General features: G+C 31.2%; 2 protein-coding genes across 2 annotated transcripts; one reads left to right on the top strand and one right to left on the bottom strand.

Moving 5' to 3' along the window:
* Nucleotides 1-2,918: 2,918 nt before the first annotated feature.
* On the bottom strand, nucleotides 2,919-14,976 carry LOC132741354 (uncharacterized). The gene is made up of 8 exons (XM_060729506.1): nucleotides 14,884-14,976; nucleotides 10,381-10,521; nucleotides 8,926-9,100; nucleotides 8,544-8,628; nucleotides 6,764-6,870; nucleotides 6,249-6,435; nucleotides 4,720-4,932; nucleotides 2,919-4,364 (listed from the first exon to the last, which is right to left on the bottom strand). The coding sequence occupies exons 3-8, from the start codon at nucleotides 9,097-9,099 to the stop codon at nucleotides 4,141-4,143; spliced, it is 990 nt and encodes a 329-aa protein (XP_060585489.1). The 5' UTR covers nucleotide 9,100; nucleotides 10,381-10,521; nucleotides 14,884-14,976; the 3' UTR covers nucleotides 2,919-4,140.
* Nucleotides 14,977-15,138: 162 nt separating this feature from the next.
* On the top strand, nucleotides 15,139-21,272 carry LOC132741356 (uncharacterized). Its single transcript, XM_060729509.1, has 3 exons — nucleotides 15,139-15,252; nucleotides 20,436-21,040; nucleotides 21,244-21,272. Exons 2-3 carry the CDS (start codon nucleotides 20,443-20,445, stop codon nucleotides 21,270-21,272), a joined length of 627 nt encoding a protein of 208 aa, XP_060585492.1. The 5' UTR covers nucleotides 15,139-15,252; nucleotides 20,436-20,442.
* Nucleotides 21,273-24,409: the final 3,137 nt, after the last annotated feature.

Here is a 24,409-nt window from a genome sequence, read left to right as displayed (position 1 = left end):
ATTCGATGCAGCATCTAAAACGCAATTGTAATTAGGTGTTTTTCTTTCTTTCTTTCTTTTTGTTAAACTATGGAAAATCAAAAGAACTTTTGGAATGTAAGAATTAGCTGTAACTAGGTAAGTACCATTAGTAGGAATGGCATTAACTTTTTAAAACATATATAATAAAGTATATCGAAAGATTTCAAAGTGAATTCAAACATTTTTTTGGAATCTATAGTGCATCCGATTTGTATTATAAGATATTGTTCAACGAACATGTTTCACTGCCTGAAAATGGGTAATCAATATTCACACGAAACATACAAACTATAAAAGGAATAGCAAAACAAACAACAAACATTGTATCATAGTTTGGGGACCTTTCTTTTGAAAATGTGTCACAGTTAAATCGTATGCATATACATGCACAGTGCGTTCACTGGAATGCAGGTATTAGTTACCCGCACTCCAGAGCATGCACATTGATTGGCTCATTTTTCTGGGGTTTACTTATTGTGACAGAAGAGAAAGTGAAAGCGACAGAAATATCATATTCAGATGCTCGTTCATTGGTTACTTTTTCCCGGGGTTTCATATTGTCACAACAGGGAACGTGTTTTTATAATTGACTATGGTAAAATAGAGAAAGAACATCAAAACGTTCGGCAATCTGATAAATACTCAGGAGCTACGCCCCCTCGTACAAATCAGATAGACTCCTGTTTAAATGCTCTTTCTATTACATAGAAAATGGACTAAAGATGAAGACACCAAAAAAATGCCTGATATATCTTAATTTCAGTTGCCCTCAGTTTATTACTTTAAATAGTTTTTTTAAAGCTTCTTATTCACAGTTTTACACAATTAAATAGGAGCTTTAGAATATTTTTTGATAAAATTTAAATTTAAAAAAGTAATACGTTAAAGGCATATTTTATTATTTATTTCACGATATAATAATGATATCGTATATACATGTAATAGTATTATTTTGTGTAATATATTGTTTTACATAAATCTGGTTTTGATTAAATTGGTAAATGTTTTAGAGAACAGACTCTTTCAAATGTTTCACTGACTATAAACTTTGAACGTGATTTTAATGTCGAGGTATTTCAGAATCTTATAAATTCAAGATAAGTTTCATTTATATAAAGATAAGTATATATTTCTTTGAGGATAAATCACAAATTTAATGGACTAATTATTGTCATGATTGCAGTTCTGAATAGCGCGTATGCAACCAAAGCCAAAATCGTCATCTTACAAAACCTAACACACTATGTTTAATAAGTGTAAGTGATCGATGATGTTAAAAATCTTCCTAATGTTATGTTGTTAACATTTGCCGTTTGTCTAAAGCTATATGATATGATGTTTCAAGAAAACTGCAAGGCATATATGTACACAGATTTTCTTTCAGTTCATATCGTTCTCACATAAGCACAATAAAAGTGGCGGTGTTTGATTATTATCAATTTCTGCTTTATTGCTGAATTATCACAACGGTCATCTTAAAATGATTAAAAACTGCGGAAAAGTACCAGAAAGTTAAAGGAGCGCCAGCATTCATATTTGTAAAAATAGAATATTGCAGTCAAGCAGTCAAAAACAGTTCAGAAAAAACATAAATAATTGAGATAGGCAGCAAAACGTTTGCAGTATCTCAGAATTGTTCGTCTATAAAATATTGATTGTGTTGAGAATTGAAAATAAAAACAACACTTTGCTGAAGTATCTGAAAAGTAGGTTGCTTGGCATCAAAAGTATATTATTCACAGAGGATATACTTAGAAAATTAAAATTTAAGATTTACAAGTACATTTGTATAAAGCAAATATGAATATAACCTTTTCTCCTTTATCCTAATATATAATTTTAATTCATCAATGTAATTTTAAAAAAACAACAACATTTTTCCTTTTTGTTTTTAACATTTGATATATTAAGACATAACGTTAGTTTAAGTATAGGTTATAGGTTATATACAGAGTTTTAAGAAGTTTTCTGAACTAAAATAACTTATTCTAATAATTATATTCATCAAGATATAGATTTTTCTTGTGTTTTCTTTTAAATGAAAACATATGATTAATTTTCGAGAGAACGAAGTGAAGCGAGAAAATTAGTTTCTTAATACTTTGTATATAATCTAAAATCGACCGCGCTTTAAAGTCGAGTGCATTATTCAACAGGCTGAGTCCATTACATCGGCATATTTAACGTATGCATTTAACACAATACAGTTACAGCACTGTATGGTAAATATTTCGACAAAATCTAAACAAAATAGAGCGATTTCATTGGCACACAAACTCTTGCGAACTGTAGATTAGATTTTTAGTAATAATTAACGCAATGAAAATTATTAAAGGGTAATTAAAAGTTAGAGATAGCATTTTAGGAATGTGTAACTTGGGTATATCGGTGACTAATGCAGCCATGTTGTTTATTCATGCATTTTCCGTAATAGTAAATAAAATTATTGCAATATTTACCACAGCAGCCTTGTGAGTGTTTACCCACTGAAGTCACGTGACTGGTTCGTCGATATAATCCGAGGTTTCTTTATATTTTATTTTATTTATAGAACGGAAAAGTCCTTCTTAATACTATATAGGTAAATTCAATGTTGCACATCTAAACGGTTGTATGTTTTACTTAAAGCTGTAAAAGTAATCACATATAATAAATTTCGCATTAGCTCAATCAGTAAGGTACATACTCAAAAGGTTTTTGATAATGATAATGTGTGGTTTTTGTTGTTGTTGTTGTTGTTGTTGATGATGATGATATATTTATGTTGTTTTAAAAGTCGAAGTAGTTTCATCTCATTTATTCCACTATAATATAATTTTTTAAATTTCTTATTATAACAGTATGAATATTTTGACAAATTTTAAGAGGTCAAATGCTATGTCTTTATGTTCATGTGCGTTATCATATATTTACTTTCTCAAACAGTAAGTAATTAAAAAAACATTTGAATAAGAAATGAAACAGTTTACATCAGGTTTCGAGCCCGCTACTTTAATTCACTTTCATATTGATCAGCAGTATTACATACAGTGCTATAGTGTCAAACGAAGATAACATGTCATAAAATATAATTTGTTTAACTGTATATGTAATTATTTCGTTAATCAATTGCAACTTCCCTATGTTTACCTGACTTTATCTTTTAATTGACTGTGCTTCTATTTTTACAAATGAGGAAAGTTCTGTTTATTTTTCTCGGACTAAACAGTGTATAAGCTAATAGACAAACTTTCGAAACCGTTCCTGGAACAATCCAGTACTGAACAATGAGTGTTATTTTTACTTGCACAAGGAAACAATGACTTTCCCGGACAGGATTTGAGCCCATGAGGCCAGCGATCATTTGATACTCTTCGGACGCATTTACCACTCGGCCATGCCATCACTCATACATTGTACTATTTATAGATTATATAAGAATATCCGATTATATGTACATTCTAAAAATTACATCACCTGTTCAAGTTGGAATCCAATTTTACAACATATGTATAAAGTAAAACATTGAAAGGCCTTTATCAGTCTACAGTTTAGATGTTTAGCATGAAACATTGTCTAGGGGACTTCTTTTCGGTTATTCAAATTATAGCTTTAGGGTCAAAATTGGCCCTTCCCCAGTGTGTCATATAATGTATTTTATACATGTAAACAAGTTATGCAATAATGCTTAAAAAAATCGATAGCTTGGAGTTAATAAAAAGATAATGGTCCTTATAATGAGAAACGTTTGCATGATAAAACATGCAGATTTTGAGCCTATTCAGAACAGTTTCTACAATTAAAGGATAAAGTTATATCTAAGTAGTTCAGTGAAGACAGTATCTTCCTTTACTTCATTAACTTTATTATTAATTAATTTTATGATATATGCTACTCCATCCATCAAGTTGTCTAAGAAAATGTTAACGAATGTTCATGCGTGGACAAAATATGCATGTTATTGAAATAGTTTTCAACGCAAATCAAATGTTTTATATACGAATCCTAATAGTTCCCATTTCTCTTTTTGTTAAAGTTTTTCACTGTATAATAATATTTTTTATATCTTGCATAGCATATGATGCATCTTCTGCAATCCTTGTGGTAGCAATACATGTAATGATAAGCATCATGTTGTCGTCAATTTTGATCATATCGCTCAAGCTCTTGCTTGCATAACGAGCACAGTCCATTGATACTTTTGTCATTCATGTCACAGTTGGGGAAGCTGCCGTTACTTTTCATAAAGGACAATCCAAAAATTGCACGCAGATCCTTGAAAGCGTTTCCTGTCAAATTGTGTGTGTTTGACAATTCATGTGCCTCATCGACGTCTATTATTACGAGGGCAGCATTGGCTGGATCTGAAATAAAATGTAATGCTTTTGTTAAAGAAAGACAAAAAAACAGTTAATGAGATATGTTATAAAAGTATATATCATACATACAGAAAGAAATGAAGAAAATTTATTGATTTTTAGGCAGAAACAAAAATTAATGTCTTTGTAATGTATGATGAAAATAACAAATCTTAATATTATAACAGAAACATGAATTTATGGCGCCCTGAGTCTTTATTTGTACTTCATGAATAGAACCCTTGTTTTTTGTAAATACTGCAAATAATACTTCAGATAATATGTGTTTTTTGCATGAACTTTACGATGTATATGTCACTTTTGAACTGATGACTTAATCAATCGCAGTAAAACATATTACTTTTGATATCTTGCATAGCATATGATGCATCTGCTGCAATCCTTGTGGCAGCAATACATGTAATGATAAGCACCATGTTGTTGTCAATTTTGGAGATATCGTTCAAGTGAGTGAAGTCGACAGCTCCTAACTTGCCCTTCAATGTAGTTTCCAGAGCCATATGTATGTCGTTCATTAATTTCCCTTCTTGCTTACAGAATATCTGTATTGCGGCTAAAAAAGTTTTATTTGTAAACCTTATTATATATAATACAAAACATAATGTAGTGCGTTACCTGTTATCAATATAAGAGCATTTTTGGATACTTGTGAAAAACATATGAGGACATTCTTCAACGTGTTCGCTCATGATAAAACATCAATTGACAATTCAACTAAGTATGCTGGAACAAAGAAGCTTTGATTTGAATAGTTTGAAGTGTCTTGATTTACGACACTAATTGATACACTGATATATATTTAGAAGCACAAAATACTTTTGATAACGGCAGTTCAGTGCAATGAAAATCGCGAAGTGCCAAAATATAAAAATTTTTTGTTCAACTGGATCTGTCAATGTTTCTTATGCGTTGGTCACAAATAAAACGGGCGGCGCCCGATTAAACGATCTTTACAGCATCCAGACACTGCCCGGCGATCAAGCAGTGTCCGTCCAATGATTCTTAAACTCACAAACGCAAAAGATTGTTCTCCAGACGCCATAAATTTAAAAGTTGTTGTTAAAACTCGACGGCGCCCGCCCTATTAACAAATTTTTTACTGCTACCGGACGAACGCCGACATATACAACAAGTGTTGGAATACTCTACGCCGCCCAGCGGCCGCATGGTATTTGTGACTTGGGCATAATGCCTACGTCATATTACAAGCGGGAATTGTCCGAGATAGAAGGATCAATGCAACACCGTTTTAGATAGGAGAGAAATATTTTGATCATACCATCCGCACTTTGTGGCCTGGTGGGTTTTTGGACAGTTTCCGGAGGGAACTTGCCCGGTTACAGGGTAAAAACTTCTCTCTAAACACCGTTCTATACTTACATGATTTGATGGGTCTTTTTGCCATATAACACTTTAAAAAATAAATTTCGTATATAATAAAAAGTAAATGAATATTAACGTTTTAAACACTTCGTGTGTAAAAACGCAAAACTACGAATAAGGGAATTTGTGTATATTTGAGTTTATTTTTACTCACCAATGGTTAACCATATGAACGAGTTCTCCATAGTAGTTTTAGTCATTTTAGATTTTGAAAGACAAGTGCAATTACAAGACGATGTTTCTGCTTCTTTACTTTTCCAAGTGTTTACATAGTCATACACGGGACCTAGATCCAAATACTCTTTATTAATTTTAGTTAGCCAGCCCAGGACTCGAACATATAAGAATTATATACAATATAATTGCAGCGGTCGCTTACGCTCCCTTGCACTTAATTTGTATATAATTCTAATATATGAACAATAACCTATACATATTGGATTAACAAACGTGTAATAACTGTAGTACTTAGGTAGCATGATGTACCTGAAACGCCAGTTTTATGTTTTGGTTCTTTTTTAAACGTATTCCTCCTTTTGACAGCAGGTGGTCTTCTCACTGGCTTCATGTTCATATCACCTACGACTTTGATATTTTCTTCCAAAATTGCTACGCACTCCGTTATATTATGTTTTACATCTTTGAATGAATCTCTTGCACACTCTGGTAACATCTAAAATGTATGCATAAATATTTATCAAATTGCATAAATAATACAAATAGAAGTTATGTGTACATATGTTATCATCGATGCAATTATCCGTACCATCATCATTGAAAATATTTAATTTAATAACATTAGATATTTAAATCCGGCCAAATGTTGCTTATTATTTCAGAGAAACGACTAAATTTGTGAATAAACGGTTTATATTTTGTAGGGACTGTACACTCATGTTTAACTACTGAATACGATCCTATTTGATAACAAATCTGAACAACAAAACATGCATCTTAAGAACTAAATATAATAGTTCACTCGAATGCAACTGACACAATACCTGAAATTCTTTCAAAACGTTTTCAATTCGTTCTATTGTTTCTCTGAATTTCTTTGAATCTGTAACATCTCCGTTTCCGTAATCAGTGGTACTTTTTGTTTTATGCTCTAAATAAAAACAAGTGCATAAATCTTTGAAATAAATATTTCAGTGATATCAAATGACTTATAATATAAGTAAGTGGCAAACTATTATACTGTTTACCTCATTCTTTGCGGCTCATTGAACGTTGTAAAGCAAATGTTTCAAACTGTTTACTAAAAAGTACTGTGTATTCAATTAATTTCGTTTGCATGCAATTTCATTGTTTTATCAAAACAGGCAAGGTTACGTTATTATTGTTTTTTAATCCGCAGATGATTTTCATTTTGTTTTGTAAAAATAAAAACTATAAATCACTTAATGCAAGGTAATCATACAACAGACGATATAAGCAATTAACTCTAGTCGCCTAGATTTTCGGAACATGTTCCGTTTGAACTTCAAAGCGAACTCGATTTTGCATCTTACTAACTGATCCTTGATTTGTGATACACAGTTACTGCCGACAATTGACTGCAAACTGCGCCTTTCAATGGCATGACATGCAGCTCCATTGGATATCTAATGCCCCTGTAAACATCGCCATTACTGGCGCATAATTTATACGACATTTGCCACCTATTTGACAATAACTACATGGAACGACGCCACATTGACCGTGGCATACAGTTAATTCACAACAGGAGCACAAGTATATAGCTCGGTACAGTTATGTATGCATCGAGTTAAATACCTGCGGCGTTTTGGTGTTCTTGGAATAGGAGTCGATTAAATAAATATTAACGGTGGCAAGTTCATTTTATCTGGATCATTTAAGCACGCGTTAAAACGCTACATAAACAATGTACAATTTATCTGTTTCAGCAATTAGTCATGTTTATATTGTGTTATGTACTTTTATCAAGACAATAATATAAAATAAATCTATAAAAAATATTTATACAGCTTTCAATTTACAGTCAGTTTACGTTCGTTGTGCATGTCACATGACGTATTTACGCCCGCTTATGTATCAATAACAATACCAGCCCTATGTTTAAACCTAAGATATTTTTACACGTCAGCGAAATTGGTAATAAGTGCAAGAGAGTTTTTTATCGGCGCAAATTAATAAGTCCCATATATACTCGATTATTTAAAGTATTATGGCTAATACAATCAAGTAACCTGAATATGCGGATGTAACTTGTTTTCCGACATTTGTGACAGCAAACGGAAGACAATAATCGACATTTCTTTCAAGTTTAAATATACAAACCTAAACAGTTGGAGTTATCATCTGAAAACCCTCATAACACAAATAAACGGGCGGAAAATGACCGACACATGTGAGTAAAGTATAGTATTGAAATTATCAGAAACAGGACATTGTAAGAGGTATTTGCTGGGATCAAAAATAATTTCGTCGTATCTGAATTTCGTAGACTGACCTGCCCACGAAAACAACGAAAAACGATTTTGCAGTATATTACTATGACTCATGCCACGTGTCTCTACAATTCATCTTTCAGTATGTATGATTACCATTGTGTTGTTTCACTTTATTTAATTTTCCTTTTTTTCTTTTGTTGGACATTGTTTTATTGCAAAAATGATATGTGCGAAGACATTTGTCGCTGAACTTTATTAAATTGTAATTGATTACCTTTGTAATACACTACTACGAGAAAAATAGTACATAATAACACAGCAATGATTTTTGATGTCAGAATAATAATCAAATAACATTGATTTTTACCTTGTAATATTTCCAAAAGACTTTTTATCTCTGAAGTTTTATCATTATAACTGTTTAATTTATCATCATGCTTAGTTACACTTTTCTGTAAGATACAAGTAGACAAGAGGCTCAAGTTTTAATAATTGAATTATGAAAATAATAATATCAAGTATTTAAATGCTTTGTTTATTTTGAAATAAATACTAAATAAACATGAAGCAAATTGAACAGTATTCGTCTAAAGTCCTATCCAAAACAACGTCTTCAACATCACGCACACAAACAACATTTAAAAAGAAGACATTAGCATAAACCTTTTAAATCATACAAGCTGTAAAATAAAATGACATTTGCCATACAGTAGATTTATAAATATATCTATGACAGTTAAGGAACTCACTTTTAAAACTGCAAGGCATGTTTCTCTCTTTTCGATGATTTCTTGTTCTGTAATCTTGTCTTGCCCAAGCTCTTCGTTCCATTGATTACCCAACTTTTTTTTCTTCCAGCTGAACCTTTTAGGATCATTTCTGGTTAATTTTGGCGTTGTTCCCTTTGAATGACCGGTGCCCATTCTAATAAATATGAATGTTATCAGAGTAAAAATAATCCAAAAATGTTTATCACAATATTTTAAAAGAACGGCTCCTCGATAAAAATGGGTATAAAATCGTAAGACTGCTAACAGTTTTAGTATTTACCATGTTTGTATCAAATGTATACTTTTACAAAAATACGTAAAGGAAACCTCTCTTTTATACGTTTATTCGTAAGGAATAATGAATGAATCTACATGTCGAAAAATGTATATTGAATTTACCGAAACAGTTGAATAATATTACTTTATTCAACAAGTTCAATACAACCAGTAATGACTCTACACGAATATGATATCACATTTTCAAAACAAAGACTATTTTTGTGTAAATAAATGATTTTATATTGCCTCCCCTTATAGTACATTTCTAACATGAAGCGCGTCTTTATTCTTTATACAATATTTGTTTAAAGCAAAATTACGTCTCGTAAAATATATGCACGACAGTGCAATACCATTTTACAGAGTCTAAAAAACTGCACGAGTATGTGATGAATTTGTACTTATATATATTAACTGTTTACCTGATATATTGGCCAAACCACTCGCTTCAAGTGTCATATATCACTTGAATTAGCATATGAATGTGATTAAAACTTTTTGTATTATTTGAATTTATATATGATGCACCATCGCAACACTGTTTATCTAATGTATCGTACCTAAATCATATTTTATCAGCTTTTTAATAATATGATATGACACTAGTACTTTGGCAAATGTCAAAGGTATACTTTATATAAAACAATGCGTTATTGTCCTTATTAATATCAATGAAAGACAAGGGTCGACTTCAAAACTGAATTCATGCCTTTATTCTGACGAATACAACATCAAATAAGTTTCAGGTATACTGATTTAGCAACATATGAATTAAAGTCTACCGTAGGCATTGTAATATAACACTTAGACCTTTTAAATGAATTTTAGTGAACAAGAAAGATTTTTATGGCACGTAGTTTCGGAGGAATCCTGATTAGCAATGAAGATGAAAATAAGGCTTTGACTTTTTCTTGCAAATAATGCAGTTTAAAAGCGGTTTGGTTCCAAATTGTAAAGTACTTTTTTCAAAACAATCAAAAACAATTATACCTTAATCTGAATTATTTTGACCATTATAACAGAATTCATAAGAAAGCAACAGACTTCGAAAGTTATATGTGTTTAATTACTTTGTAGTTGACTTGCAAAATAACTCTCTTGTTTTGATCTTAGCAGTTCTGAAAGAGAAGTCTAAAATATATATTAACTTCCTACCTATATATTCAACACCCGCATTTATGTGATAACCTGTGTATAAGTATATTAAGCACTAGTATCCGATGTCCTGTGTGTCCTGGTTCCTATGTTTAACTCCTATGTAGGGCTTTGTAACTCCTGCGTAGGACGAAATCACTCCTAACGAGAACAAATACATTCCTATAAAATATGTCAGGAATATCTATAAATGACACCTAAGATTTAGTATACATATAAGAAAAAATATTTCCCAAAGTTTTGCTTTTGCTATTCTTTAATTGTATAAACGATGGTTTCACATCACTTTCAATAAAAAAGGTGAAAATCACATGAAGAAATTTTACAGTGAATCAAAATATTTTTCTGATAGACAGATAGACAGGCATCACATGTTGAAAGTTGAGATTTTCAAAATGATTCAAAACAAATAATAAACGTGTACCCTTTACTTAATATATTTTAAAGGTCTATATATGTACTGTAACTCTTAACAAATGTATGTAATATTTTAAAACAAAATTTAATGCATTTCTGTTGAATCGAGGTTCCTCTAAAGACTATCTAGACATTATAGCGTTTAATTTTTTTTTTTGATTCATTAAAACAAACAAAAAACTTTTAACATTTTTACTTAATGTAAATCAGGTTATAAGAAAGAGATAAATGTGCAAAAGTGTAAAGATCTACTTTTAGCACTACGACATTGACTCGAGTGATCCTTTTCTGCATAAATACGGAGGAGTATCCCACGCATGCTAATTTTAAACTCAAAAGCTATAATAATGATTGTTAATGGACTAGAAACCTTAACCCCAATCTACTAAAAACTAGAGGACCATCAAGCGTGTCAACATATCTCTAAAATGATATGGGCAATAACATTGCGTTACTATGTTTTTGCCGAAATAGGTTAATCGTACCATGTCCTAATCTCGAAAGGATAAAATATGCTACCAGACTTACGGTTCTTGTCATAAACATCTATGTTTTTATTTATTTATGTATTTATTTATAAAATGAATAAAATGACGCGTGCACGCGCCGTTGATGCCTGTCGTTTATAGTATGCGTGATTCGGAGCGCCATTTATAATGATTGCACCGATAGTTTTATCACCAATTTATAACTGGCCAATCGCACTAGCTTAGCAAAAACGAACCGCATTTTTATATATGCAAAACAAACAAACAAAAACAAACAAACAAACAAACAAAAACATATTAAACTATCAAACATACATTTTAATGTTAGCAAAGCGCCAATGCATATTAGCTCTATAAATACATGCTATGCTTATCACTGAGTTTCAAACCTCTCCACGGTCTTTCGATTGCTTTCTAGGAACCAAGCATCCTTGTGCAAAACGTTGCGGATTCGTTATTGTTGACCAATCAGAATACTCGTTACAAAATACCAATATCTGATTGACAATGGCGTAGAAAGCAATCGAGAAATCGTGAAGAGGTTTGAAACTCGAAAGTTGAATTAGCAGAAACAGTGCCGTCGAAAGGTTGTACAAGGGATACTGATTAATAGGTTTGGAGGGAGGGGTAAAAATGCTTGTCCCCAGTGTGCATTGTTCAGGAAACGATAATTTCATAAATTGATAATAAGGATGATATATATGATGATTAATGGAAGTATATTGATTATAAAAAATATATTTAAATGATGCGCAGAAGAATGTTGACTGCAATGATGATAATTTTGTTGATGATGAGAAGAAGTATTTTGATTGTGATGCGATTAATAAGTTAATGATCAGCATTAGTATGTTAATTATTATGATTCTGATTATATTGATGATGTTGATGATGAACATTAGTATATTTATGGCAATGACGATGATGATGTTGAAAACGATAATCATGAGCGGTTTATTGATTGTGATGATTGTGATAATGAGATTATTGTGGCGATCGTGACAATGAGCAGAAGTTTGATGATTGTGATAATATTGATGATTGATTGTAACAGAAGTATGTTTATAGCAATAATGATGATTGTGATTATGGTTTTGATGTTGGTCAACATGCTGCTGTTCACGACAATGATGATGATTGTCTTAATTGTTAAAATAATTAAGTTGTTAAAACTGATGACGATTATGGTAATTAGCAAAATGTATATAGTTGAACATTGAACATATATACTGTTGATAGTGTCATGATGAGCAGTGATCATTCTCTGTGCCTGCAGGAAATTTGAAACGCAGCATGGTGTCAAAGAAGAGAACAATAATTCATGATATAAAGAATTGAAAGCTTCCTGATACATAAGTGAGTTGAGGTGCAGAACAATATTCATAGGGTCCGTGGTTTTAGTAAATGGCACGCTGCACATTTTCTATCCCTACATGACAATTGCAGTGATTATATTGGCATCCTGCTGCTGATTCACATAATGAGGAAAAGGATCTCAATTATTGTAAAAATATTAAGCTGGTCCGTAGTTATTATCGGCAACTATACTAATGGTGATGATAATGATAGAAATTATGATCACGCTGTTGATGTTATTCTTCATAATAATGACCAAACTGTTATTCCTCATAATAATGAACATGATGTTATGCCTGATTATAAGTATGGTCATCGTAATAGTTAAAATAAAATTATTGTTAATGATGATTCATTGATTGTGGTGAATATGATGATGAGGATGATGATGATAATGGTGATGGTGATGATTGTCATACTTTTGTTTCTCATTATGATAATTGTCTTGTTAATTATTGACATAGTCGTATCGCTGATGTATCTGATGATGAGTAGACGTACGAGGATTGCGTCGATGAGAATGATAATGGTTAATATGATGACTATAGTGATAAATGTGAGGTTATTGAGAAGCATGATGATTCTTATGCTGCTATCGGTGATATGATGATATTCTTTGAGTGATTTTTTTAAAAAAACAGAGACAATCAATTTACTGCAGTTAAGTAAAAATTCTAAACATTGTAGAATATAATGATTGTTGTCCTTTTACTTCAGCTATCATTTCATACTGTATTCATACATCTATATAGGGGTTTTTGCTGGGTAAATTACTTAATGACTTTTCTTGAAAATGACAATGGTATATTAAGTAATGATTATGTTCACCAATTTTTATTTCATTAAAAGTGCATAATAAATTATGTAATTTAAAATGAGATCAACCTTAAAGAAATGGCATGACAATGAAATTAAATCTTCTATCTCATTCAGGAAAAAGGGGTGAAAAATGCTTCAATAAATTTTTATTGTATACAATTATACAAAATGTGAAGGGTTTCAAGTTTCAAGTTTTATGTACATATTCTTAGTTTGCATACATACAAATGCAGGAGATAATACATGCCAATTACAGATGTACAACTCAACAAGAGATCACCTCCCTGAGATCAGATTTCCTTTCACTTAATTTGCATTTATGTTTGATAATGATATAAGAACCATGCATTAGTTTTTTTGTATTTAATTGGTAATATAGCTTAATACTAATTGAATGGGCAAAAGTCTTGTGATAATTAGATATTTTAGCAAAATTGGACAAAGATAGTTCACTATTTAAATACATTATACATTTTATGATGATGCTGGTAAAATTATGCAAAACCATGAATTGCAAATTAATACATTAATGGGACAATTTACTTGTATAAGAGAATTTTGTGGACAGAAAGCAGTAACAGCAAAAAAGGGTTATCATTGTAGTGATTTCTTTTTTTGGGGGGTTGGGGGTGGGGGTGGGGATGTTAAACTGGAATCCGGAAAATTGTTTACGTATACAATACAGTGGGTGTAGTTTAAAGACCACAATCATTCATAGATCAGTTACGTCAAATAATATATAAATAGCAAAGATGACAGAGTCAATAATATTTATTTACATCGTGTACCGCATGAATGAATGACAAGTTTTAAATTTGTAGTATCCATTTTTTTAAAACTTTCAGACAATTTGAGCTTGTTTTTCCAGAACTCAAAATGTCCAATGAAAGATACACACCTTGGCGTTTTAACGCATATATTCTAAAGAAAATGTTCAACGATATAATAGGTCCTATGTTGAAGATTTACACTAATTTTCAAAGCTCTTTGTTGGTAATCAAAGTCGCATGTATGTTTAAACCGTGGACATGGTTACGCCCGTGTAATAATAAAGCAACACCGGTAATGAGTTCTTTCTCTCCTAATCAAGTCTTTTTTGAACACATTTTTTTATTTCATTATATTTGTTTAATGGTTACATGTGTATATGCGAAATTACATGCTTGAAAAATATGTACAATACACTTTCAACGAAAAGTTTAACAAATGATACAAAATTTAGTTATGAAATATGAATATTCTACTGTGTTTCATATATTGAACTATTCCCTATATCTGCATGGGTAAATAGTTTGCCAACGGCAGTCTGCGTGTTATGAATACGTGCCTTTTTAAATCTATCGAAAAAAAAATGTTAAATTAAACGAAAATTAAATGATGTTTAAAATAGAAAGAAAATTTACGAGTTAAATAAATGCAGTACCTTTGTATGCACTTTGTCCTTATATTTCCACCAAATCCACAAATCACAATTAAAAGAAGTTTAAAATTTTAAGTTAACTATTTTGAATCATTCCTTTGTTTCAAATTTGATTTATTTATATACCTGATATTTTAGTAGATAAATATGTAAAGGAGTACCTTTGGAAGTAATCCAAATAATCATTATGATGAATATTAGATACTATTCAATGTCACTATTTTCTGACATGCGCAAAGGCACAAATTGATCAGACAGTGACAAATCCTTTTTGGGATACTGGTTAACTTAAAGTGTACATGTTTGAGAACGTTCGCAAAGGCGTTGGAAAAATGAAATATAGACTACTGTGGACATAGGATAATATACTGAGTAAGAAATTATTCTTTGATTTTGTTCCTTAGAACATTTACATTTTCAGGGAAGAATCATTATTTACAAGTTATTTATTATATATAAAGTAAAAACCCTCAATTAAGACCACCATCGGGACGGGACCAAAGTGGTCTTAATTGCGGGGTGGACTTAATTGTGAATATTCTTATCAATGCTTACACACTTTTTGACCATGTTCTATTTTAGTCATTTTGTATGAACAAACAATATGTATACCTGCAAATACAACATAAAACTATGTTATAAATTAACATCTGATTGGAAGAAAGAAATTTAATATCAAATTCTATTTTGTCTGATTTCAAAATCAATTTCAATATTTATTATTATATGATGTATTTAATTCACCCATCATATAAAAAATTAGTTCTTCGCATAATCAATGTGCTTAAAGCAAGATTAAACCACTCTAAAATTTACTTTCTCACCTTATTTCATACAATATCCCATTGATATAAGGTGTTTTTGACACCTTGTGCAATTAGGTGTCATGTCATGCCTTAGAGCAGTCAAGCTGATAACAACAAATTTAAGATCTATGTAGGTGTTGACTTTAAATCAGTGGTCTCAATAGTGGGGTCAAATAAAGAACAAACAAAGAAATGGAACTGAATCTGGTGGTCTTAAAAGTGGATAAGTGAGGTGGTCTTAATTCTGGATCATGTAAACATTGACATAAAGAACAAAAAATTCCGTAATTTAAAAAATGGTCTCAATAGCGGGGTGGTCTTAATTCCGGAGTGGTCTTAAGTAGGGATTCTACTGTAATATAATATTCTTTCCACACATACATTCATTCCATATTCTAACAAAAAAGCTTATAACGCAAATAAATAAATAGTTGATGGCGAAATATACAATTAAAAATATATCAGAATTAACAAACAAAAGTAGCATCACTATAAACGTGTCTTTAACTTTGCGTAAACATTTGTGAAATGTAAATCGCTTTATTATCTTCAGTGTGTATTTTCTTGATTTTATCTACATTCATTAATTTTTTAATTTGAGATAGTTTTTGTCCAACAATGAGTTAGCAACGTTTCATATTTGACTTTCTGATGATTTCATTTTATTCTACATTTGTCAGCAGTCTTTCTTTCGCTAACAAAGGCAATGTCTATAACAATAAGAATTTGTAACAGAGTAACCAACGTCCTCCGCGCCTAGGGGAAGTTTATGGTAAAGCACTTAATGTTGCTATTTCACAAGATTAAGGTATGGATCGTTTTAATGCCAAAAAAGAAAAATAACCACTCATGCCTATGGCCTTTGTGGTCAATTCCTCCGCACCAAAACTCCAATTCGGTGTTAAATAGCCGATAAACACAGATGATACCGTTATTATTTCTTAATTGAACAATTGAGTTTAAATAAATACACCACATCAGTCTACATTAATTGTTTTGCGCATGAGCCGCTCCAAAATACGACTTAACCTAAACGAACATTTAACACCGATGTGAACAAATCGGTACAAAGAAGATCTTCATTTACGGTACTTAACACAACGAGCAATGAATAGCGTTTTACTGTTTTATGTTCCGAAAAATAGTAACAATTGAACATTATAGCTACAATATCACTATGCACTAATATATGACCAAGGGAACCGTGTACCGAAATTTTGCTGTTCCTTTAATTTTTGGACCGGTATGACTAAATTACGCAAATGGCATAAATTTTTCTCAAGTTTGAATTTTTTTAATATTGTTGTTGGAAAAATGTAGCTTTATAGATTGAAACTTTTATTTCAATTCTCCTTTTATTATATATCATTTATTTCAAATTAAGTTTGATAACATAACATAAATTCTTCTCTTTGTAGAAAAAATATACCTGATGCGCCTAGAAAATGTACATTTCTCCGGCATATAATCTTTCAAACATTAAAAAATGAAGTGTAAAACATACTTTCATTATGATACTATAAACCTTTTTACCTTGGTGTAAAATCGATCGGAAGTAGTATTTTCTCGCAAATGCTAAATCTTCGTAGGACAAAAAGAGCATCGCCAATAGAAATATAGTAGAAGTTCATAGACAATTCCGAGTAAGATTAAGGTAAACAATAGAAAATTTTATGAAATAGCTTGAAATAGCTTTTGACAAAAACATAAAAGATGCCTTTATAGCTGTTTCCAGGTTTGCCATAAAAAGGCATGGAAAAGATGATTGTTGAAGAATTCCCCCTCATTATACGACCAAGGACCTGCCATTGACTGACATTGTTGTACAAAATGTAAATATATCTTTTAGCAAATGAAGAGGTCAACATAGATGTTGTTGAAATAGTCCATATAAAAACAATATTTTGAAACATATGAAATCGAGGTTCATTATTATTCTAAAAAAAGTCAGAACACGTGAAAATGCATTTCTATTTTTCAGTTTACCTGATTTTATCCTAAAGTTTATCCGATTGAAACTAAACAGAAAATTTTTAAGTCACATTAATATATTTACATAATTTTTCAAAATATTGATAAATAAAGATGTCTAGTGGGTAGAGAAAGAACACTTCCATTTTATCATACAACCTCGTAAAACACGTGAATGCACGTCACACAGTTTGTCACTTCTCAAAATCAATAAATATTGATTTGATTCAATTTTGTATATGTGGAAGTTAGTTAAATTACGATTTTCATAATTTTACGTGATAAACTATGTCATGGTATATGTACTAAAACGTCCCAGTTGAATGATATTGTAAACTAGCTGGAAATAAACAACTGGTCACGTGTCACTTACCGCCTTGCAAATCAACCTTTTCAAAGGAAGTGTACAATACAAAGTGTGCAATGATGTACACGTTAAATATATGTTTAGATTTTAAAGTTTTGATGGAAAATCTTAAAAGAGGACTTTTGTACATTTTTCATTGAATTATTGTCCGTTATAATTTCTTTTATCTGTGATCTATAGATAAAATTTACGTTATAAGTACTTTCTGCTTTAAGTCATCCCAAAATTAGTGATTTCTGGGTGACATAACTTGAAATAACGCCTATTAAAGCCTTTAAATATGATAAATTGCCGTCATCGTTATTGCGTGCTTGTCCTATTTAGAATGCGCATGCGCGAAATGCAACATTCGTTACTATGGAAAATTCGTTTTGTACAAAGGTCTATATTCAATTTTTATAATAAATTCTATTTTGTTAAATAATTCTAGTTTATAAACTTTCATTATGCCTTTGACTCGTATGCAAAAATATCTCCAAATATTTTTGAATTAAATAAATCTTCCACAGTTGCAAAAAGACCTCTCACATTATTCTTTTTATATGTGCAAGTTTGTATCTAATAATGTCTTTCACGAAATATACGCCACATAGGACAGTGATTATACTTCAAAGTACATAAACGCAATCAAAGATATCTCTGTCTATTCATTCGCAAAAAGGTCGAGCAATTAAATATTATTGCTTATTTTTACCGTAAATAATATACCCTGAAAATGTCTATTAAATCATGAAAAACATAAAGGTATAAAGTATTAATTAATTAATTCATTCATTTATTCATTTATTCATTTATTCATTCATGCATTCATTTATTAATTTATTTACATATTCATCCATTTATTCGTCATTCATTCATTTTTTTATTCATTTATTCATTCAATGACACGGTTATTTATAAAAGTGTGAAACATTATATTTGTTTTGTAAAGTTTATTGCAATTTGTTTGTGCACTTCTACTTTAATAATTAAACACCGAAGTAAAGTATTCATTTCTATTCAATCTGTTTTCATTAATTTATCTGTTCGTTCGTTCGTTCGTTTGCTGGCTGGTTCCTTTCTTTCTTCCTTCCTTTATTGATTGATTTATCTATTCATATTTATAAGCATTCATTATACATATACATTTTATTCGTATCATTAATGACTTCTGTGCATGCTTTATAATCATAATTTACCAAAATAAATCGCTAATCTTATGTATCTTTGTAAACTCCTAGTTTGATTTACAAATATAAATTCGGACTTGAAGTAAATATCAGATATCGGTGGCACGATCAAATTGATATATAAGCAACGTTTTGTAAGGTTTCTGATGATATTACATGAATCAATTATCATAACGAGCGCAGTAGGGGAGCACAATAGTGTATAATTATGACACTTGTCAAATCTATCGCTGACCTTTAAGATCGTTAAAGGTATATCATATATCATGAAAATTAAATTGTTGAAGATATAACTTATATTTAAACATAAATAAACAAAGAATTTTAAGCATCGGGCGTTTTAATACGACGCGCGTTTATTTTTTATATGTCAAATAAACATGCTCTTGCACGTTTTACCGCGGACGAATCTACATAGATATATCATTAAATTTCAATTACTGCTTGTGACTTGAATAAAAAACCTGGCCCACCGTTTTAGGCGGTACATTATCCGTAGATGATGCTGACGTATAGCCACCGGCCGTCTGGTTCCGACTTTGACTTTTTGCTAAATAAGCGTGTTTCATCATAAGAATCGTATACAAGTGGATTTGTATTATACTTATGTTCCACATGCAATCCTAATTCGCTTCTGCATTAGCTTTTGTCTGTTTCCTCTTATCTTTTTAGCTTCAACGGTTTTGGCATTACATTGAACGATGTCACTGTCAACGACCGGTGTCACTGTCAACGAACTGCTTGGCTTTATATAATTTTTATAATGTTTAGGTTTGCTTTATCCTTATATTGCTCTCCATTGCTTTTTTCATTTTGGATTGTCACAATCTATGATATTGATAATGTTTAATAGTGAATGATTAAAAATTTTCACCTATATAAAAAACAATCTCTTAAGCATGTCACATTTAAGGGTTCCTAGGGAATGTCGATTTTTACCATTTGTTTTCAAAATTATGGCTGACTTTTCTGCCCGAATTTATATCCATGTCACTCATGTTGGAAAAATAGAAGTTACTCGTAAGGTTGAAGTGACCACTTTTACACAAGACATCTAGTTATTGACAGAGCAAATAACAAACAAAACCGGTTTGGGTCAGGCTATGTTGAGATAATATTTCTCGGCTATACGATGTAACGCGGAGAATTATACACACCATTACATACATATTGCACACTCCAAACCGGAAGTCTCAAAGGATTTTATTATAAATAATATGCTTTTAAATAATATATTTTTAGCAAAACGATGAATACGTCGAAACAACTGTTGGATGAAATTGGTGAACGGATCAGTAAAGACAAAAATAAGAAAATAGGGTTTTCTTTGCTTTATGCATGCAATACCACTAACAAAGCAGATGTAGGGGAGTTTCATGCAAAATGTGACGCTAAAGGCCCAACTGTCACTATCTTATACGGCAAATTTAATACATTATTTGGCGGCTATACATCTCAAAGCTGGAGTTCAACTAACAGGCAAAAAGTCAAAGATGAAAACGCATTCCTTTTTAAAAAGGACGACAGATTAGATGCTAAATGTGTCTTCTTGCCAATTAGAAGAGGTCAGACAGATAAAGCAATAGTATGTGATAAAAATTTTGGACCTACATTTGGTGTAGGAATGTTTAATCGATATGATTTGCAGACATTTAAAAAAGATTCAAAGCAAGAATCGAAGAAAAAAGGGGATTTTCTGAAATTGAATGGCTCCCTAAACGTGAGGTTCTCATATTCTGTAGAAAGGCAAAATACTGACGATGAAGATGGTAATGGCGTGTCACAGCTTAAAGAGATCAATTCCGGACAAATGTTAGTCAGAACACTTGAGGTCTACCAGGTCATAGGTAAACGTTTTCATATGATTTTTAAATTTTCTTTACTCAAACAGTGCTTTGTTATTTATTAAGCTACCAATTTAAAGTAAATTTACTATATAGTTAATGCACACTGTGTATTGTCATGTAATTTCATTACAAAATGTATAATAAATTTTAAGATGTGTTTCTAAATATCTCGTATACAACAATTGATTTGTCTATATGTACAGCCGTCCAAACAGATGAAGATATTAAGTAATTTATTTTATAAAAAAAGAAAGATTAGAGAAAACATTACCTAAACATTATTTTTGAATTGAAAAGCAAATTCAGTTTTAATTTCTTTAGATGGTTAAATAGTCTAATAAACAGTAATCTATTTCACAGTTTTGTCGTAAAATAAGAACATTCTTTAAAGACAGGTGTATTTGCAATCAAATGTATAATTTGTGCAGACTTTAAGCTTTTATAATCACAATTTTCCAAGGGGGCCATCGTGCGTACGTCCGTCCCGTCTGTCCCAGCGTTCATCGTTAATTTTTTAACAAAACCACTTGTTTTAAATTTGATGAAACTGCCTATTATTTGTCCTTAAATAAATTTCTAATAATATTACGTAATGGTTTAGAGTTATTGAACATATTGGTCAAAGGGGATAATTTTAAAACATATTTTGAAAATATTTTCTTTCGAAATCTTCTTTGAAAGCATAAGGCCTAGAGCTAAGGCATTTTAAATGCAACATCATCTTATGAAACTGTCACAATAGGGACTACGATGGGATACCAGGCCGACCACAATTGCTATCTAAAACAACCAACAACTCAGAACAGAAAATATATACAAATTTATTTACAAAAAATGAATATTTATAAATGAAAAATGATTATAGATGAAAAGTCACTGCGTAAACAAACACTATCAACGTATCTCAGTCTATTTCTCCCGTAAAGTCTCTGTCATGATGTTTCAATAAAGTGGTGGCGTTGTTAAACAAAATTCGTCACAATGGCGGGCGTCTTGTATAAAATCTTATCAAGCGTAACTGTACTTCCTACAGTGTTGGCACAGTTGATAGGATCCTGAACAAGGGCATGCGTCACCCTTTAGCCATGGACATACGTGTGGAGGGCCCGTGTCATCTTCGGGTGTGTCCTCAAATAAGAAGCTACAAAGTATAAAACATGATAAGTTCCATGATAATCAAACATAAGGGTAAATATAAAGTCCCTTGGAAAAGACTCGACCTTTGTCGGTTTCCAATAAAATAACGTGCTTCTTTGAATAAACAAAATGTCCACTATAGTACACCATACATTCCGTGGAACAAAAATTCAATCACATCCGCATAATACTGCGTTGCAAATATATTCAAATATACGCCACATAATAACCACCAATAAATAAACGTCTTCCAAAATCATGCCACTGAAGATCCTTCTCTAGAGATACGTTAGTTTTGATACGTTGTATTTACTTATAACAAAAACTGATGATAAATGAAATGAAGTAAGATGATAACGTAAATTAAATTGATTGAAACAAATCATTACGATACTGCAGCATTTTACATAAAGTTACACAAATACGGTAGAACCATAATAAATTATTAATGAATAGATATATATAGATCTATAAAATATTCATGGCTCCTATACAATTACAATACAATTGAAACTTCAATTAACATACACCAATTAACATGTCTCGGTATAAATTTGCAATAGCGAAACACTAGAATAAAAAGAGCTTTTAAAATTTAATCTGCAAAAATTTAGAAAATTAAGAAAACAATAAATTACTGCCAAATAACTAAACCTGAATCAAATAAACTATAATTCTAATAGAAAATAGTATTTTACGAAATAGCAAAAATTGATGAAACAAAATCACTAGAAAATTAAATTTACCTTGTACAAGCTGTAATTTTATGACAAATATAATTTGTCTGTCACCGTCATAGTGACCTGTATAACGTCCAGTGCATTGTAATATGTCACTTAAAATTTAGTCAATATATAGCAAACTACTGAGTACTGAGCGGGAAAACGAATCGTGCAAAACATGAAAAATCGATTTGCACGAAATAAAGCTGGGACGGCGGGAAAAATAGTTATGTAAAATAAAGGCCCGTCCTTCAAATACAGACATAATACATATATCTGGTTCATAAAACAAAAATGTAACTTTCTTATTACTGAAAGGATTTTTGTGAAATAAACGGCAAAATGTTTAAATTGATACATGGAAATTTATGCAAACCATAAAAATACTCTAAATAATAATTTCACCCGAAAACTCTAAATTGAACAAAAGATGATGCAATCTCACAACAATGAATATAGAGTAAAAATGAGGTTCGGCGTGAAAATATAATGCAAAATTTTACAAACGTACTTTCACTTTGTGACATTTACGCCCCCCTTTAAATAAGAAAATTGATAAATTTTCTTTAAATACAACAAAGTGAAAACGACAAATTTCAAAAATATAAGTAGAAATACTGTACACCATATTTATAACCACCATAAATACTACACTACACTCTACATTATACCCTGCTTAAATAATCTGCACCTATGTTCTCTCTACCTGGGATTGCTCTAATCCTCATCCTGTATGGCTGCAAAAGCAAAGACCGTCTCATTATTCTAGAGTTACTTAACTTTGCCTTGTTAAGATACAAAAGCGGCTGGTGATCTGTCTCTAGAATAAATTCCTTACCAAACAAGTATCTGTGAAATTTAGAAATTGCCCAAACAATACCAAGGCACTCCTTCTCTATTACAGAATACTTCTGTTCTCTTGGTAACAACTTTCTACTGGCATAACCTACTGGAAATTTCTCCTCACTTTGTTCTTGAAGTAATACAGATCCTAATCCACAATCAGAAGCATCAACTCTGAGAATAAATATCTTGTCTAAATCTGGTAATTTCAAAATGGGCGGACCGGTCAAACTAGCCTTAAGAGTCTGAAAAGCCTTTTCCTGACTTTCACCCCATTCAATACGATTTGGTTGAAACTTTTTTGTCAAATCGGTCAACGGAACAGCAATGGCGGCAAAGTTAGGGATGAACTTCCGGTACCAAGACACAACCCCTAAAAATTGCCGGACTCCTCGCTTAGTCGTGGGTCTCTCGGTCTCCTGAATTGCCTTGACCTTACTGAGAACAGGTTCAATGGACTTACTACCTCCTATCATATGACCTAAACATTCTAATTTTTCAAAACATATGAAACACTTGGACGGTCTAGCAGTAAGCCTAGACTCTCTTAATAACTCATACAATGCATTGATATGCTCTGGCAATGTGACTGTATAGACCAAAATATCATCTATAAAACTATCTGAGTGATCTAGATCTTTCAAAACCTTTCTCATCAGTCTACAGA

The sequence above is a fragment of the Ruditapes philippinarum genome, unplaced genomic scaffold, assembly GCF_026571515.1.
Source record: "Ruditapes philippinarum isolate M1 unplaced genomic scaffold, ASM2657151v2 ctg2713_1_1_1_1, whole genome shotgun sequence".
NCBI lineage: Eukaryota > Metazoa > Mollusca > Bivalvia > Venerida > Veneridae > Ruditapes > Ruditapes philippinarum.
The sequence above is the reverse complement of the archived record's forward strand: the minus strand, read 5'-3'. Positions and strand labels throughout refer to the sequence as shown.